General features: G+C 41.6%; 1 protein-coding gene across 1 annotated transcript in view; it reads right to left on the bottom strand.

Moving 5' to 3' along the window:
- Positions 1-15,172, bottom strand: part of CYP11A1 (cytochrome P450 family 11 subfamily A member 1) — a 91,984-nt gene continuing 76,812 nt past the window's right edge. Inside the window, exons 6-9 of the mRNA XM_069765643.1 lie at positions 14,361-14,527; positions 14,206-14,284; positions 7,339-7,530; positions 1-857 (exon numbers count right to left, since the gene is read on the bottom strand). Of these exons, the coding sequence (XP_069621744.1) occupies positions 720-857; positions 7,339-7,530; positions 14,206-14,284; positions 14,361-14,527 (576 nt within the window). The 3' untranslated portion in view covers positions 1-719. The remainder of the gene's footprint in view (positions 858-7,338; positions 7,531-14,205; positions 14,285-14,360; positions 14,528-15,172) is intronic.

Raw genomic sequence — 15,172 nt, 5'->3', positions numbered from 1 at the left:
GCTCTTTTGCAAACTTCTGATTTATTTTTCCACCAATAAAATAATTGAAAAACTGGGCATGTATCACTGTAATCATACTGATGAGCAGAATCATGTTCTAAAGTTATTTTTACCACAAAATGTACACCTTAAAAACATGCCTTTTTTCACAAATTCTCCCCCACTTGGATTGCTTTCCCTTTTTCCGGTACACTATGTGGCAAAATGAATGGTGTCATTTAAAAGTGCAACTTGTCCCACATAAAATGGCTCTGAGAAGAAAGGGAGGAAAAAAGGAAAAGGCAAAAACTGAAATTGACCATACCATGAAGGGGTTAAAAGAGTCAAGGGCCGACATACCATTGATGCAACCTGTGCAGCTGCACAGGGGCCCAAAAGCTAAAAGGGCCCACCAGCATCTCCGAATTGTGAAGAAAACAATTGGACTTTAGTGGACCAATATAATATTCTTGAACACGGGCCCTCTCCTGTCTGTGTTCACGCCTGTAGTGAATAGTCCAACTTCTCTTCACCATTTTGATGTAGAGATCACAGTCTGCTGAGAACAGCTCTAGCAAATACATGTACCGTTATGTTTTGGCATGTAAATATGGAGATTAATCTATAGACATTCTAAATTGTGGGTAAGATACAAAGAACAGGACTTGTCCTCCAAATGAAATCCCTTTATATGGAATATATATATATGTTACACCAGTATGTCCATAAAGTTAAAGTCTTCAGGAATGTCTTTCTGAACCATTCAGTGATAATGGAGACAGGGTTAACTGAATGGGCTTGGATGGGAAGAGGATGAGATTAAAGGTTGTTCCCACCTCAACCATTCGATTAGTTTCTATCTTGAAATTCTCCAGAATCTGAAAAATAAAGAAAACTATTACCAATAAAATTGCTCCTATTTCAAGTGGTAGGTATATATTGTATAACTGATACTGCCAGGTACAATAAGGATATCTTCACATGTGGCAGATTTGTTGCAGAAATTACAGGAATTGGAGAAAAATTCATTCTATACATGTAAATGCGGTTGTTTCTGCGGTGCATGAAAATATTCTGCCTCTTTTATAGGAAAACTGACATTAGATCCATGCCAAACCATGGGCATCATGAATCAGAGCCTGCCTATGCGATTGCAGCCAGGTATGTTTTACTCATTAACCACTGCAGCCAAGACACATAGGGTCCAATTCATCAAAATTTTTACGCCAGTATTCTGGCATAAGCTTTGAAAAGTTGCATAAGTTGGAGGTGGCGCTAAAAGTATGTTACTTTTGGGATTCTCACAACATTTTTCCCCAGCTCTGACAAAATGAGCGAAGTTGGGGCTAAATGGGTGCCTGGTCCCCCTCACTTGTCAAGTTCATTACACCAGAAATCTTACTTTAGTAGAGATTGGAGTAGGATTTGTGGCGAGGTACACACAGATGTGCATACCATTCGTCCAGCGCTCTTGATTCATGAAGAGGCGTTTGCTTCTTCATGAATCAGAAGCGTCTAACTGCAATACATCTCCTCATCAAGACTGGCATGATCAACGCCAGTTTTGATGAATGAGGCCGTTGGTCTCCAGCTGGCTTTTCAAACCATGGTTACTCTAAAATGCCACCACAATTCACATGAAAACATACCAGGCTGCAATCACACAGCCAGACTCTGATTCATGCTGCCAGTGATTCAGGCATCATGAATCTGATGACAGGCTCCTTTTAAATATACCAGAGGGTGTACAAAGTCATACACCTAATAAAATGAAACTTTCAAAGTGCATCGGTTACTTCATGCCCAAATGGAAAGTTCCAGAGATCCAGTTCATAGGCTTGTGTCATCTATTAGTGATCTGCCTCGTCCTCTGATGTTATCGATTCTATTAATGCCTTGATGCCAGTAACATTATGATAACTAGTGATGCCATTTTGCGTAGTTAGTTATATAATTATGTGGTTAAAAGAAAATGACAAATGTTCATCCAGTTCAACCAACAGATGGGAAAGGAGAAGGGGAAAGGGGCACATGCACAACCACGATGCATCAAAAGATCTAATATTTCCCTCCTGATCCCAATTGTCAGTCAATTGTGTCTGTGATGCTTTGAGGGACTCCATTTTCCTGTCATAAATATATAACATAGCCTACATATTTCTAAAAATAAACAAGAATCTTCTCATAGGGTAAAAGTGCTTATACTGCTGCTAGGCACCTAATTGTAGCTTTATTCCCAGGATCATCCATTAACATTCAACATGCCTAATTAGAGATAGGTGGATCCCTTCCTAAATTCCCAGTCTACTGTCTGGGTCAGTCCTCTCTGGTCATGGACAGGAGCTGCACGAATTTACTGAGCTTTTGAGTTTCCCAGTGCAGCATTTGATTCGATGGCCTTGTGTGACGTCATCTGTGCGGTGTACAACACAAAGGTGATATTCACCAGCCCAATAAATCATAAGCTGAGCCTGGGAGCCCATAGGGTAAGGAAATTCAAACATCTCCTGTCCACAGCCAAAAGCACTGACCTGGATCATGAATCGGGGTTTCATGAAGCAATCTGCTCATCTCACGGGATTCCATGAACCAATCTGCATAATCCTACTCTCTCTTGTTGGAAAACAGATGAGAAGTTTCAATGCACATTAATAGATTCGCCTGTCCGAACAAAATCAGAAGATTTGGCAAATTTATCCTTCACCTTTGTCTCCTTTATACACAATTTAACCCCTTCATGACCAGGGGATTTTTCGTTTTTCCGTGTTCGTTTTTCGCTCCCCTCCTTCCCAGAGCCATAACTTTTTTATTTTTCCGTCAATTTGGCCATGTGAGGGCTTATTTTTTGCGGGACGAGTTGTACTTTTGAACGACATCATTGGTTTTAGCATGTCGTGTACTAGAAAACGGGAAAAAAATTCCAAGTGCGGTGAAATTGCAAAAAAAGTGCAATCCCACATTGGTTTTTTGTTTGGCTTTTTTGCTAGGTTCACTAAATGCTAAAAATGACCTGCCATTATGATTCTCCAGGTCATTACGAGTTCATAGACACCAAACATGACTAGGTTATTTTTTATCTAAGTGGTGAAAAAAAATTCCAAACTTTGCTAAAAAAAAAAAAAAAAAAAAAAAAATTGCGCCATTTTCCGATACTCGTAGCGTCTCCATTTTTCGTGATCTGGGGTCGGTTGAGGGCTTATTTTTTGCGTGCCGAGATGACGTTTTTAATGATAGCATTTCGGTGCAGATACGTTCTTTTGATCGCCCGTTATTGCATTTTAATGCAATGTCGCGGCGACCAAAAAAACGTAATTCTGGCATTTCGAGTTTTTTTCCCGCTACGCTGTTTAGCGATCAGGTTAATACTTTTTTTTATTTGATAGATCGGGCAATTCTGAGCGCGGCGATACCAAATATGCGTAGATTTGATATTTTTTTTATTGATTTATTTTGATTGGGGCGAAAGGGGGGTGATTTAAACTTTTATGTTTTTTTTATTTTTTTCACATTTTTTTAAACTTTTTTTTTTAACTTTTGCCATGCTTCAATAGCCTCCATGGGAGGCTAGAAGCAGGGACAGCACGATCGGCTCTGCTACATAGCAGCGATCTGCTGATCGCTGCTATGTAGCAGAATTGCACGTGTGCTGTGAGCGCCGACCACAGGGTGGCGCTCACAGCGACGGGCAATCAGTAACCATAGAGGTCTCAAGGACCTCTATGGCTACAATGGAGACGCATCGCCGACCCCCGGACATGTGACGGGGGTCGGCGATGACGTCATTTCCGGCTGCCCGGCCGGAAGCGGTAGTTAAATGCCGCTGTCTGCGTTTGACAGCGGCATTTAACTAGTTAATAGGTGCGGGCAGATCGCGATTCTGCCCGCGCCTATTACGGGCACATGTCAGCTGTTCAAAACAGCTGACATGTCCCGGCTTTGGTGCGGGCTCACCGCGGAGCCCTGCATCAAAGCAGGGGAGCCGGCATCGGACGGTATAGTACGTCCGATGCCGGTAAGGGGTTAAATTGGGTTGTCTGAAATTAAAATAAAAAAGCCATCTTATTCATGAACAATGAATAACTCAAAAATTAATAATGTGCTGAAAAGAAAAAACAAACTTCCTCCCATTCTTTTGTGTTCCATACAGCTGAGGCCACTGCATATTAAATTGAAGCTACAGCCAGTCTGTACATTGCCCTCCCCTATAGTTTGTGCAATTTAGTTTCTGTGCAATGTAAAGGTACCTTCACACTGAGCAACCTTTGAACGATAACGATAGCGATCGGTGACGTTGCAGCGTCCTGGATAGCGATCTCGTTGTGTTTGACACGCAGCAGCGATCAGGATCCTGCTGTGAGATCGCTGGTCGGAGCTAGAAGGCCAGAACTTTATTTTGTCGCTGGATCACCCGCTGTCATCGCTGGATCGGCGTGTGTGACGCCGATCCAGCGATGTGTTCACTTGTAACCAGGGTAAACATCGGGTTACTAAGCGCAGGGCCGCGCTTAGTAACCCAATGTTTACCCTGGTTACCATTGTAAATGTAAAAAAAAAAACCACAACATACTCACATTCCGGTGTCTGTCACGTCCCCCGCCGTCAGCTTCCCGCACTGACTGTGAGCGCCGGCCGTAAAGCACAGCGGTGACGTCACCGCTGTGCTGTGCTTTACGGTCGGCGCTCACTTTTTTTTTACATTTACAATGTTTACCCTGGTTACCCGGGGACTTCGGCCTTGTTGGTCGCTGGAGAGCTGTCTGTGTGACAGCTCTCCAGCGACCACACAACGACTTACCAACGATCACGGCCAGGTCGTATCGCTGGTCGTGATCGTTGGTAAATCATTTAGTGTAACGGTACCTTAAGAGTGTCCCATATGTTACAAACACTTGGAGCAAGAAAATAGGTGGTGTACAGACTAAACAGAAAGTGTTGGAACCCTTGAAATTGGTCCAGACAATGAAGAATTTATCCAAGAAAAGTATTGCGATTACATATGTTTTGTAATTCACGTTTATTTCCCTTCTGTATGTTGGAACAACACAAAAACACAGAGAAAAAGGTAAATTGGAAATAATTTCTCACAAAACTCACAAAATGGTTGGGACAAAGTTGTAGACACCCTAAATGTAACATTTGGTTGCACACCCTTTGGAATAAGTAATATCGCTTCCGATTACCATCAACAAACTTTTTCCAGCTCTCAACTAGAATTTTGGACCACTCTTGCAAGCTGATCTCATATTTTAAGGGTGTCCTCTCCCAACAGCATTTTTAAGAGCTCTCCACAAGTGTTCAATGGAATTTAGATCCAGACTAATTGCTGGCCACTTTAGAACTCTCCAGCGCTTAATTTTCATCCATTTCTGGGTGCTTCTTGAAGTATGTTTGGGGTTATTTTCCTGCTGGAAGACCCATGACCTAGGACGCAAACCCAGCTTTCTGACACTGGGCACTATATTGCAACCCAAAATCCTTTGGTAATGTACAGATTTCATGATGCCTTACACACTGTCAAGGCACCCAGTGCCAGAGGCAGCAAAACAACCCCAAAACATCTTTGAACCTCCACCAAATTTTACTCTAGGTACGGTGTTCTTTTCTTTGTATGCCTAATTCTATTTTTAGCAAACGATAGAATAATGTACTTTACAAAAAAAAACTCTATCTTGGTTTTATCTGTTCACAAGACACTTTCTCAGAAAGATTTTGGCTTACTCACATACTCACATACATTTTGGCAAACAGAATTCTAGGGTTTTTATGTCTCTGGGTCTCCTGCCATAGCGTTGCATTTCACTGACACAGATGCACCCCGAGCCTGCAGGACAGCGTGAATTTCTTTGGAACTTGGTTGGGGCTGCTTATCCATCAACTGGACTATTATGCATTGCAGCTTTTCATCAATTTTTTTTCTGCTGTCCACTTCCAGGAAGATTAGCTACAGTGCCATGTGTTGTAAACTTCTTGATTATGTTGCGCACAGTGGTCAAAGGGACATCAAGATTTCTGGAGACGGACTTCTAAACTTGAAATTATTGATATTTTTCAAAATATTTTGATCTCAAGTCCCCAGACAGTTCACTTCTCCTCTTTCTGTTCTACATGCTTAGTGTGGCATATAATGCAAACATTTTGCTAATTTCTCACCTTTTTTTCTGGTTTCAGGTGTGATTTTTTTTTACATTGCCCACACTTATTACTTGCTACAAGGAGAGTTTCAATGAGTATCACCTGCCTCACCAAAGTCGTTTACCAGCAATTTTGGAAAGATGCCAACAATTTTGTCTGGCCCATTTTTGGGGGTTTTGGGTAAATTTATGTCCAATTTGCTTTTTTTCATTTTTTTTTTTTTGTTGTTGTTCCAATACACACACAAAAAAAACATGTGCGTATCAAAACATGTAATTGCAATAATTTTCTGGGAGAAATACTTCATTTTCTAGAACAATTTCAAGGTTAATAAATTATTATAAAATCCCATTATATTGATAATGCTATCAGCTGTAAACAAATTGATTTTCATTATTTTAACACAGGGAAATTAGTTAATATCTAGAGTCAGCTGGAGTAAAATTTGTCAAATTAATGAATGAATTTGGCGTAACTTTCAACAGCCGTCTGCCAGAGTTAGAAATTACATCAAAAGAGGGGAGATTAACCTGAAATAAATGTGCAAATTAATGTCCCTAATCTCCCTGTGGAAAACACTTCTTATGGAGAAACATGTTAGGGATCAATGTGTGGAGAATATTTCTGTTATAATTTATGACACTTTTGAGCCGTAAATGATAATTAATCTGTTGCGTTGCACTGGTCACGCACTTGGCCCTCCGTTAAGCTATACGCACTTTTAAATTATTGGCAGATCTTGAATAAATATGCAAAAATTTGCAAAATATTTGCTTAGCTACAGTATGCGTTGTGCAAAAATTAATGACCTTTAAAGCCTAAAGAATTCTATCACAGGCTTTAAATGCGGCAATAAAATAAGCTCTTAATAACTTTTTACCCACCCACAAGTGTTGACAGATGACACATGCACAGTAAATATAGATACATGCACAGGAAATGCAGGTAGAGTTTTGTGTAAAAAAAAACAAAAACATGACTTTTGCTTCTAATTATGAAATGTTTCCAAATTGCTAAATTCTCCATAGTGGAAAATCAACAGACCTTGTAAAGTATCACAATGAAAGAAACACTCCCCAGCAGGAAGTATATCATTGTAATTGTTTAATAACCCTTACACATATGGAAGAATTCACATTTGTGAATGTTCCATAAGATTAGTTCCATAAGGAGGATACAAGAATATGTAGTCTCAACAGATGCTTTCACTCATAAAACTTTACATACATGGATGAGGAAAAGTTGCATCTCCATTTCTGCTATCCTTCTCCCAATACACTGTCGAGGACCAAAACCAAAGCCTAGGCCTTTGAAATAAGCCGATTCTTTCCCTAGCCAGCGCTCTGGAGAAAACCTCTCAGGAGATGGGAAGATCTCTGGATTCCGTCCCATGGCATACAGTCCAACCTGCACCAAAGTCTACAGGGAAAATAGAGAAATATTAACAAACATTACAGACCTTTCACAACACTTTATAGGGACACAAAAATAAAAGTGAAAAATGATCTGGCTGTCCTTGTAGTAAGCAACAGAGCAAAATTTTCAGAGCAAGTAAATTAAGAAGTATTAAGAAGTTTCTTAATTTGTCATAAGCTTTAACATTCTTTGATAATCTATGTGCCTATAAAACCACTTTAATAAGTACAAGAGTGGAGTAATATTTAAGATTAGGGTTGAGCGACTTTTACTTTTATAGGATCGGGTCGGGTTTCACGAAACCCGACTTTTTCAAAAGTCGGGTCGAGTGAAATCGGCCGATCCTATAAAAAAGTCGGGGTCGGGGTCGGCCGAAACTCGAAACCCAATGCAGTGCATTGGGTTTCCAATGGTTCCCAGGGTCTGAAGGAGAGGAAACTCTCCTTCAGGCCCTGCGATCCATATTTAAGTGTAAAATAAAGAATTAAAATAAAAAATATCGCTATACTCACCCTCGGACGCGCCCTGGTACTAACCGGGAACCTTCCTTCCTTCGAATCAGCGCTTGCAGGACCTTGCGGTGACGTCGCGGCTTGTGATTGGTCGTGCGACCGCCCATGTGACCGCTCGCACGACCAATCACAAGCCGCGACGTCACCGCAAGGTCCTGCAAGCGCTGATTCTTAGGAAGGAAGGCTGCCGGAAAGAAGCAGGGCGCGTCCAAGGGTGAGTATATACCTAATAGGAATATACTCACCCTCGGACGTGCCCTGCTTCTTTCCGGCAGCCTTCCTTCCTAAGAATCAGCGCTTGCAGGACCTTGCGGTGACGTCGCGGCTTGTGATTGGTCGCGCGAGCGGTCACGCGACCAATCACAAGCCGCGAAGTCACCGCAAGGTCCTGCAAGCGCTGATTCGAAGGAAGAAAGGCTGCTGGTTAGTACCAGGGCGCGTCAGAGGGTGAGTATAGCGATATTTCTTATTTTAATTCTTTATTTTACACTTAAATATGGATTCCGATACCGATTTCCGATATTGCAAACATATCGGAACTCGGGATCGGAATTCCGATACCAGATTCAGAAGATCGCCGACTTCATGGCCGACCCCACACAGGGGTCGGGTCGGGTTTCATGAAACCCGACTTTGCCAAAAGTCGGCGACTTCTGAAAATGGCCGACCCGTTTCGCTCAACCCTATTTAAGATACTAGTTTCACTTGGTACGACTTTATAAATATGGTGCTTAGTTAAAACACCATATCTTTCATGTATTTACATCAAACTGCTGGAATATACTTTCCCATATCTCATCCTCACAACCCTTAAGGGGTGGTCCGCAGTCCAAAGTAATTTTCATTCTAAATCCCTATCTATTTAGTACCATAATCTAAACTATTTTCTAATATACTTAAATTAAAAATGATATATCCTTCCCTAACAATAGTATCTAAGTTCTTTTCTATTTCTTCCCAACTTCCTTTTTGATGATGCTTCATTTGACAATCTGAGTGCATGCTGGGATACTCAAAGCGTCATCAGGGGGGTAGATCCTGCGGTCACTACTGCAGTCTCTGCTGCCTCCCTGGAAGTGTTTTAGGTGCTGGGTATGTGCCTTCTCTGTCACTGTCAGATGTGCACAATAACAGCTCTGTTGTTGGCTCAGATCAGCAATAACGAGCATTGGCTGAACACCCGGTGTCAATTATGACACCTATCCATTATTAATCCAATTGTATGAAATGGTTAAAAAAAAACACACACACACATTATTACAAAGTCTTTTAATGAAATAAAGACACAGGTTGTTGTAATATTTTATTAGACTCTTAATCCACCTGAAGACCCTCGCTCTGTAACAAAGGAAAAATAAAAAAAACAACAATATCCCATACCGTCCGATGATCTGTCACGTCCCAAGAAGTAAATCCATCTGAAGGGGTAAAATAATTTTACACCCAGGAGCTCTGCTAATGCAGCTGTGCTCGTGGCTGTAAAACCCCAGCGAATGAATGGAAACTAGGTCAATGACCTTTAGTTACCTTCATTCGCGGTGATGCGCCCTCTGCTGGATGTCCTCATATGACCTCGAGCGTGGGAAAATATTCAGAAAAGTTCCCAGGCTCGAGTTCATATGAGGACATCCAGCAGAGGGCGCATCACCGCGAATGAAGGTAACTACAGGTCATTGACCTAGTTTCCATTCATTCGCTGGGGTTTTACAGGCAAAAGCACAGCTGCATTATAGCAGAGCTCCTGCCTGTAAAGTAATTTAACCCCTTCAGATGGATTTACATTGTGGGACATATCGACGGAAGGTATGAGATATTGTTGCTTTATTATTTTTAATTTGTTACAGGTCGAGGGTCTTCAGGTGGATTGAGAGTGGAATAAAATATTACAACAACCTGTGTGTTTATTTCATTAAAATACTTTGCAATATTGTGTGTGTGTTTTTTTAACCATTTCATGCTATTGGATTAATAATGGATAGGTGTCATAATCCCACCGCTACACGGGTAGCTACAGCTACAGCCTGTAGCTATTAAATTTAAGGGTTAAATCGCGGAAAAAATTGGCGTGGGCTCCCGCGCAATTTTCTCCGCCAGAGTAGTAAAGCCAGTGACTGAGGGCAGATATTAATAGCCTAGAGAGGGTCCACGATTATTGGCCCCCCCTGGCTACAAACATCTGCCCCCAGCCACCCCAGAAAAGGCACATCTGGAAGATGTGCCTATTCTGGCACTTGGCCACTCTCTTCCCACTCCTGTGTAGCAGTGGGATATGTGGTAATGAAGGGTTAATGTCACCTTGCTATTGTAAGGTGACATTAAGCCAGATTAATAATGGAGAGGCGTCAATTATGACACCTATCCATTATTAATCCAATAGCATGAAATGGTTAAAAAAACACACACAATATTGCAAAGTATTTTAATAAAATAAACACACAGGTTGTTGTAATATTTTATTCGACTCTCAATCCAGCTGAAGACCCTCAACCTGTAACAAATTAAAAATAATAAAGCAACAATATCTCATACCTTCCGCCGATATGTCCCACGATGTAAATCCATCTGAAGGGGTTAAATTATTTTACAGGTAGGAGCTCTGCTATAATGCAGCTGTGCTCCTGCCTGTAAAACCCCAGCGAATGAATGGAAACTAGGTCAATGACCTGTAGTTACCTTCATTCGCGGTGATGCGCCCTCTGCTGGATGTCCTCATATGAACTCGAGCCTGGGAACTTTTCTGAATATTTTCCCACGCTCGAGGTCATATGAGGACATCCAGCAGAGGGCGCATCACCGCGAATGAAGGTAACTACATGTCATTGACCTAGTTTCCATTCATTCGCTGGGGTTTTACAGCCACGAGCACAGCTGCGTTAGCAGAGCTCCTGGGTGTAAAATTATTTAACCCCTTCAGATGGATTTGCAGCGTGGGACATGACAGATCATCGGAATGTATGGGATATTGTTGTTTTTTTATTTTTCCTTTGTTACAAAGCGAGGGTCTTCAGGTGGATTAAGAGTCTAATAAAATATTACAACAACCTGTGTCTTTATTTCATTAAAAGACTTTGTAATAATGTGTGTGTGTTTTTTAACCATTTCATACAATTGGATTAATAATGGATAGGTGTCATAATTGACGCCTCTCCATTATTAATCTGGCTTAATGTCAACTTACAAAAGCAAGGTGACATTAACCCTTCATTACCCCATATCCCACCGCTACACGGGAATGGGAAGAGAGTGGCCAAGTGCCAGAATAGGCGCATCTTCCAGATGTGCCTTTTCTGGGGTGGCTGGGGGCAGATGTTTTTAGCCAGGGGGGGACCAATAACCGTGGACCCTCTCCAGGCTATTAATATCTGCCCTCAGTCACTGGCTTTAGCATTCTGGCGGAGAAATTTGCGCGGGAGCCCACGCCAATTTTTTGCGCAATTTAAACCTTAAATAAAATAGCTAGAGCGCCCAAATTTTGCACATACACAATACTAACATTAGTAGTGTGGTATATGCAAAAAAAATGGGAATATGACATGATTTACTGTATGTAAACCATGTCTCATATCATGTCGGGTTTAGGAAGGAGAAATGAAAAGCCGGCAATTGAATTACCGGCTTTTCTGCTATATCGCGCTGAAGTACATATATATGACACATATATATATATATAAAAACGAAACCCGACTTTGGAGCGAAGATCGACGACCGCATGGCCGATCCCACACTAGGATCGGGTCGGGTTTCATGAAACCCGACTTTGCCAAAAGTCGGCGACTTTTGAAATTGTCCGATCCGTTTCGCTCAACCCTACTCAGGAATTCTCTCACCTGTGCAACACTATGGAAATCCTGAAAACATGACCTGTAGAGTCCGTGAGGACTGGAGTTTGGGAAATACTGGTTTAGAGATAGGTAAATTGGGAAGACTTCCTGATTAAGATCAGTTAAAGAGATAGTGAATCAATAAGGGGTACAGATGAAGCCAAGGGGTTGGAAAGCACAAGAGAAGCACAGGACCCCACAGGAAAGCAGCATGTGAACAGTCGACTCGCTACCAATTTCAGCGGGCCTTCAAGGAATATCCAGGACCTACGGCCCGAATTAGGCAGAAACATGGATGCCTCTTTCATCTTCAAAGGGAAGGTGGATGGGAGACTGACTGAAGCGAGCAGGCCTGAAAATGCAGAAGCTGCAAGGGTGGATGGAGCATCTCCGAGGATAGTGTTGCCAGAGAGTGAAGGGAGAGCTCAGGGAAATAGATTGGCCACATACTGTACTATATTTGTACCTAATTCTTCGTTGTTACGTAAAGTTGAACTGATGGAAAAGAGTACAGAGTCTATTGTCGATTGTGTGATGCCTGAATCCGGACCCATGAACATAGGAGATCAGGAGGAACCCCTACTCTTAACATGAGTGTTTTGACTCACACACAATCCACATGCCAGACGAGACATTATATCTTCTTTGTGGGGTGCCAGGGTGTGCCGGAACTGCTGCCCCTCGCCATGACTACCACCCTGGACACCTCAAATGTACATGAGAAAACTGTCACCACTAGAGGGGGCTTGTTGTGCAGAAATTTACTGTACTGTAGTTCTTGTGTGGTCCACAGTCTGATGTTGACTGGTAGTAGCATCTTCTAGCATCTCTATAGCATTAGTAAGGACATAGTGGGAGTTGCAGGTTCATGCAATACAATTGTATATGGAACTGACCTGACATTGCAATTGATCGATGTAAAAATCTTGGTGCTGCATACAAGTAGTGATAGTGGTTCTGGCGCTGCATTCATGTTCTAATGATAGTTCTGTGCTGTATTCATGTACTTACAGTGGTTCTGATGCTGAATTATTGTACTAATGGTGGTTCTGGTATTGCATTCATATGCTGACGGTGGTTCTGATACTGCATTATTGTATGGATAATGGTTCTGGCACAGCACTCATGTGCTGACAATGGTTCTAATCTTGTACACATGTAGCAATTTATAGTGTGCTTCATGGCAATGTTAGAACTTAAAAATCCTCAAATGTAGATATTTGAGATTGAGGATGATTTAACAAGTTTCTGCCCCAGAAACTCAGTTTATATTAGCGTGTGTTCACACTAATTATTCAGGAGCAGAAACTCCCCAAATCCTCCTTTCAATACTCAAAACTTGGCTCTGGTGATGTATTAATGTGCTGATGGTGATTGTGGTGATGTATTCATGTAAGTACCCCTTTATATTTTTATGTGACCCTTGGGATTGATTCAGTATGGTATTGTTGTGACCCTTGAACCAAAAAGTGTTGTGCACCCCTGATCTACATGGGCTGAGCTCCTTCTAGAGGTGACTGCAGAAAAATATGTGAGACGAACGCAAGAAAAGTAATTCAGCACAGGGCTCCCTCTCACCATAGTCGCCATGGCAGCTGTATGGCCTGCCACTATGAGTATGCCACTGGTACTACATTGGAATTTGATTTTGATAGTAAATGTCTAGGAGACCTTTATTAAATCAGTACTCTATGCAATATTTTGCTTTCTTTGAAAAAATATATAGCAGAAAAAGACAAGCAGACGTATTTATTATAGTTCAAGTGACAACAGTTGCATAGGTACCATTACTTACAAAGCACTTCCCCTTGTGTATCCATGATAGTGCTACAAATTATAATGCAAACTATATGGAGACGAATGATAAAAGTAGCGACTACTCATTCGCATATGGTTTGCAGATTCAAGATTACTTATTGGCACTTATAAAATGGGTACTTCTTCAATCTACCATCGATGCTCATCTGGGCAGTTTATCTGTCTTTTTAAAAGGACCTTTAAAGGGAACCTGTCACCTGAATTTGGCGGGACTGGTTTTGGGTCACATGGGCGGAGTTTTCGGGTGTTTGATTCACCCTTTCCGTACCCGCTGGCTGCGTGCTGGCCGCGATATTGGATTGAAGTTCATTCTCTTGCCTTGCGCAGGCGTGTACTATGGAAGACAGAATGAACTTCAATCCAATATTTCGGCCAGCATGCAGCCAGCGGGTAAGGAAAGGGTGAATCAAACACTCGAAAACTCCGGCCATATGACCCAAAACCAGTCCCGACAAATTCAGGTGACAGGTTCCCTTTAAACAATAGCTATCCCTTCAGTTGTCTCTCTTTGCTGTATCAGTGCTTACCCCCTGCGGTATCATGTAGTTGCGGATGACTGTATCCCTCTGAGTATACCTCTGTAATGTTATCGCAACAGGGTGCATTCTGGAATAAACAAGAGACAATGAGAAAAGCAGTGCAGAAGTATACTATATACAGTATGTACCATTTCTGGTTTTACCTGAGAGTTTCTTTCAAAGCTGCTTTGACCAGTGGGATCTTCTTCAGTAACGTTGTCAAGTCATTTCCAGAAGTGGCCCTAGCAGCTAGAACTTCAGACCTAAGCTTCTCCTGGACACCTGGGGCACGTGCCAGCTCATACATCGCCCACTGGAGTGTCATAGATGTCTGTAACAGGAATATAGGACTGATGTTAAAGATAAGCCTGAGAATCTGTGTAGGTCATGCTGGCATTATTTTACAATTTTTCCACATACATCGTAGACTCATTTTTACCCAGCATGTGTTTTAACCTATTCACAAGCACCACAAGCTGTAATAATGCAGAAGAGGCAGATTTCTGTGCTTTGTGTTCTAGGAGCTGCTTCCATAGTAACTGGGATTGGACACATTGTTCTGACTGAATGTCATTACATAGGCGTAGGTTAAGTGCAAAAAATACATTTATAGTTCTGAGTATTGCATTGTAATGTGCATTGTTCTCTTAGTATTCAGAATTTACTGTCAAAAGATGCAGAAAATGGCAGTATTGTCACCATTTCAAGTCATCACCTGGATTTATGCACATTGTACCATAGTGTAAAACAATCAAATGTCTTCATGCAATTACTTTATGTCGGAAAACCTATATATTTACTGATCAATAATAACATTAAATTCACTTGCCTAATATTGTGTAGGCGGGTCTGCTGAAGGTTTCCTTGCTGTGTTATCTAGTTCCAAGACATTGTCAAATATCTATTAAAGGGAACCTATCAAGTCTGATAGCGGTATTAACTTGAAGCTATAGGGTTAATCTGCAGGTTAATGGTG

This window comes from Ranitomeya imitator, chromosome 4 (genome assembly GCF_032444005.1).
Source record: "Ranitomeya imitator isolate aRanImi1 chromosome 4, aRanImi1.pri, whole genome shotgun sequence".
Taxonomy (NCBI): Eukaryota; Metazoa; Chordata; class Amphibia; order Anura; family Dendrobatidae; genus Ranitomeya; species Ranitomeya imitator.
The sequence above is the reverse complement of the archived record's forward strand: the minus strand, read 5'-3'. Positions and strand labels throughout refer to the sequence as shown.